At 40.0% G+C, this 1488-nt stretch overlaps 1 protein-coding gene across 1 annotated transcript in view; it reads right to left on the bottom strand.

Annotated features, from left to right (window-relative positions):
• The window catches only part of dpf1 (D4, zinc and double PHD fingers family 1), a 94687-nt gene that overhangs the window by 55958 nt on the left and 37241 nt on the right, over positions 1-1488 (bottom strand). The window contains exon 6 of the mRNA XM_037678511.1: positions 445-534. Within this exon, the coding sequence (XP_037534439.1) occupies positions 445-534 (90 nt within the window). The remainder of the gene's footprint in view (positions 1-444; positions 535-1488) is intronic.

The following is a 1488-nucleotide window of genomic DNA, read 5'->3' as shown; positions in this document are numbered from 1 at the left end:
TGTGTGTGTGTGTGTGTGTGTGTGTGTGTGTGTGTGTGTGTGTGTGGGATGGATTTGAGAATGCATTGTTAACACTTGATTATCCTCCAATAGGATGCACATAAAGAGTCGGGGGGTGGAACCTTTCTGCTCTAATCAAAGTTGTAAAAGAAAATAAAAAAACGAGGTCATCCCAGCTTATTTTAATCTCTCGATCTGTTTGCTTTTAATCGCCGGAAGTCCTGGGATGTCTGATGAAATCTCATTACACACTGTAGTGTACAGAGAATGATTACATGTCACACTGTGTGAGATCCAGCAATCATGACCCGAGATGTGGAAGCACGAAACTTACAGTTTCTGACCCACCGCTGTTCGACTCACAGTGACAGACTGACGGCTGCACGACTGTTTTTCTGTAAAGCAACAAAAACTGAGACTGAAAAAGAAACGTTGTTCTCCTACCCGCGTTTTTGTACGGTTCTTGCGCTTCGGCACGTCTTCTTCTATGTCGTCCACCTCAAGTTCATGTGGAAAATCCCCAACAAGCAGCTTCTATGATAAAGAGACAACTGTCAGAGAACTTAGTTTACTTTTTGTTTGCAGTGGAGTGGCAAGAAATTAATTCAATTCAATTCAGTTTATTTCTATAGCACCAAGTCACAGCAGAAGTCATCTCAGGACACTGAACAGAAACAATATAAAAGCCAGTTAGTAAAGTTATCTATCTAAGGAAGGAAGGACACCACCAACTGAGTCTGAAAAATGGAAGGCCACAAAATGTATCGTAGCTTGTAAAATGAATATATGTTTCCTTGTATGTGTTAAAAAATATTTGAAATAATTACTCGGAGAGCCAGGATTGAAGTTTGACTAAATGTTTTAAAATACTTGCAAAGAGAGATTTTACCCTTACAGCCAAATGAAGGGCCCCTCACACAAAGTGTCATTGTTACAGCACGAGCAACACCTCTCTGACAATCAGTACAAAGCTACAATTATTTATAAACTCCTAGCTCCCTCCATCTGCAGCCATAGTCCCCACATCCCAAGCAGCACAGTTTGGCTCGTCTGCTGAGAGGTATGTTTTGTTAAATCAGTTGAAAAGTCAGGAAAGTAACAGACAAAATACCCCCCGAACAAGGCGATGTTTTTCTTGCTGACACCTGTAGACCTTCAACTTTTAACATAGTAAAGAAACACTGACAATAGCAAGGGGGAAACATGTGTTGTATATAATTTAACATCACTGTCCCTACGAAATTAGGATTCTTGAAAGGTTTTAATAATAAATGCTACCTCAGAAAATACTAGACTCTCCAAGTACCGCCAGCCAGTTTTCAGCTTCAAATGGATCAAATAGCTGACCTTGCATCTACTTGAACATCTAATTCTAACATAAAAAGCATATTTAACTAGTCAATAAGCTCAACTGCCTGAGGAACCTTCACCAAGGCCTGATCATCTTTAATTGAGGGCGTAAAGGTCATGGCTAAAACACTTGAAGAA

Source organism: Nematolebias whitei, chromosome 6, assembly GCF_014905685.2.
Source record: "Nematolebias whitei isolate Nwh7 chromosome 6, NemWhi1, whole genome shotgun sequence".
Taxonomy (NCBI): Eukaryota; Metazoa; Chordata; class Actinopteri; order Cyprinodontiformes; family Rivulidae; genus Nematolebias; species Nematolebias whitei.
Note: the sequence above shows the minus strand (reverse complement) of the source record. Positions and strands in the feature narration are given on the sequence as shown.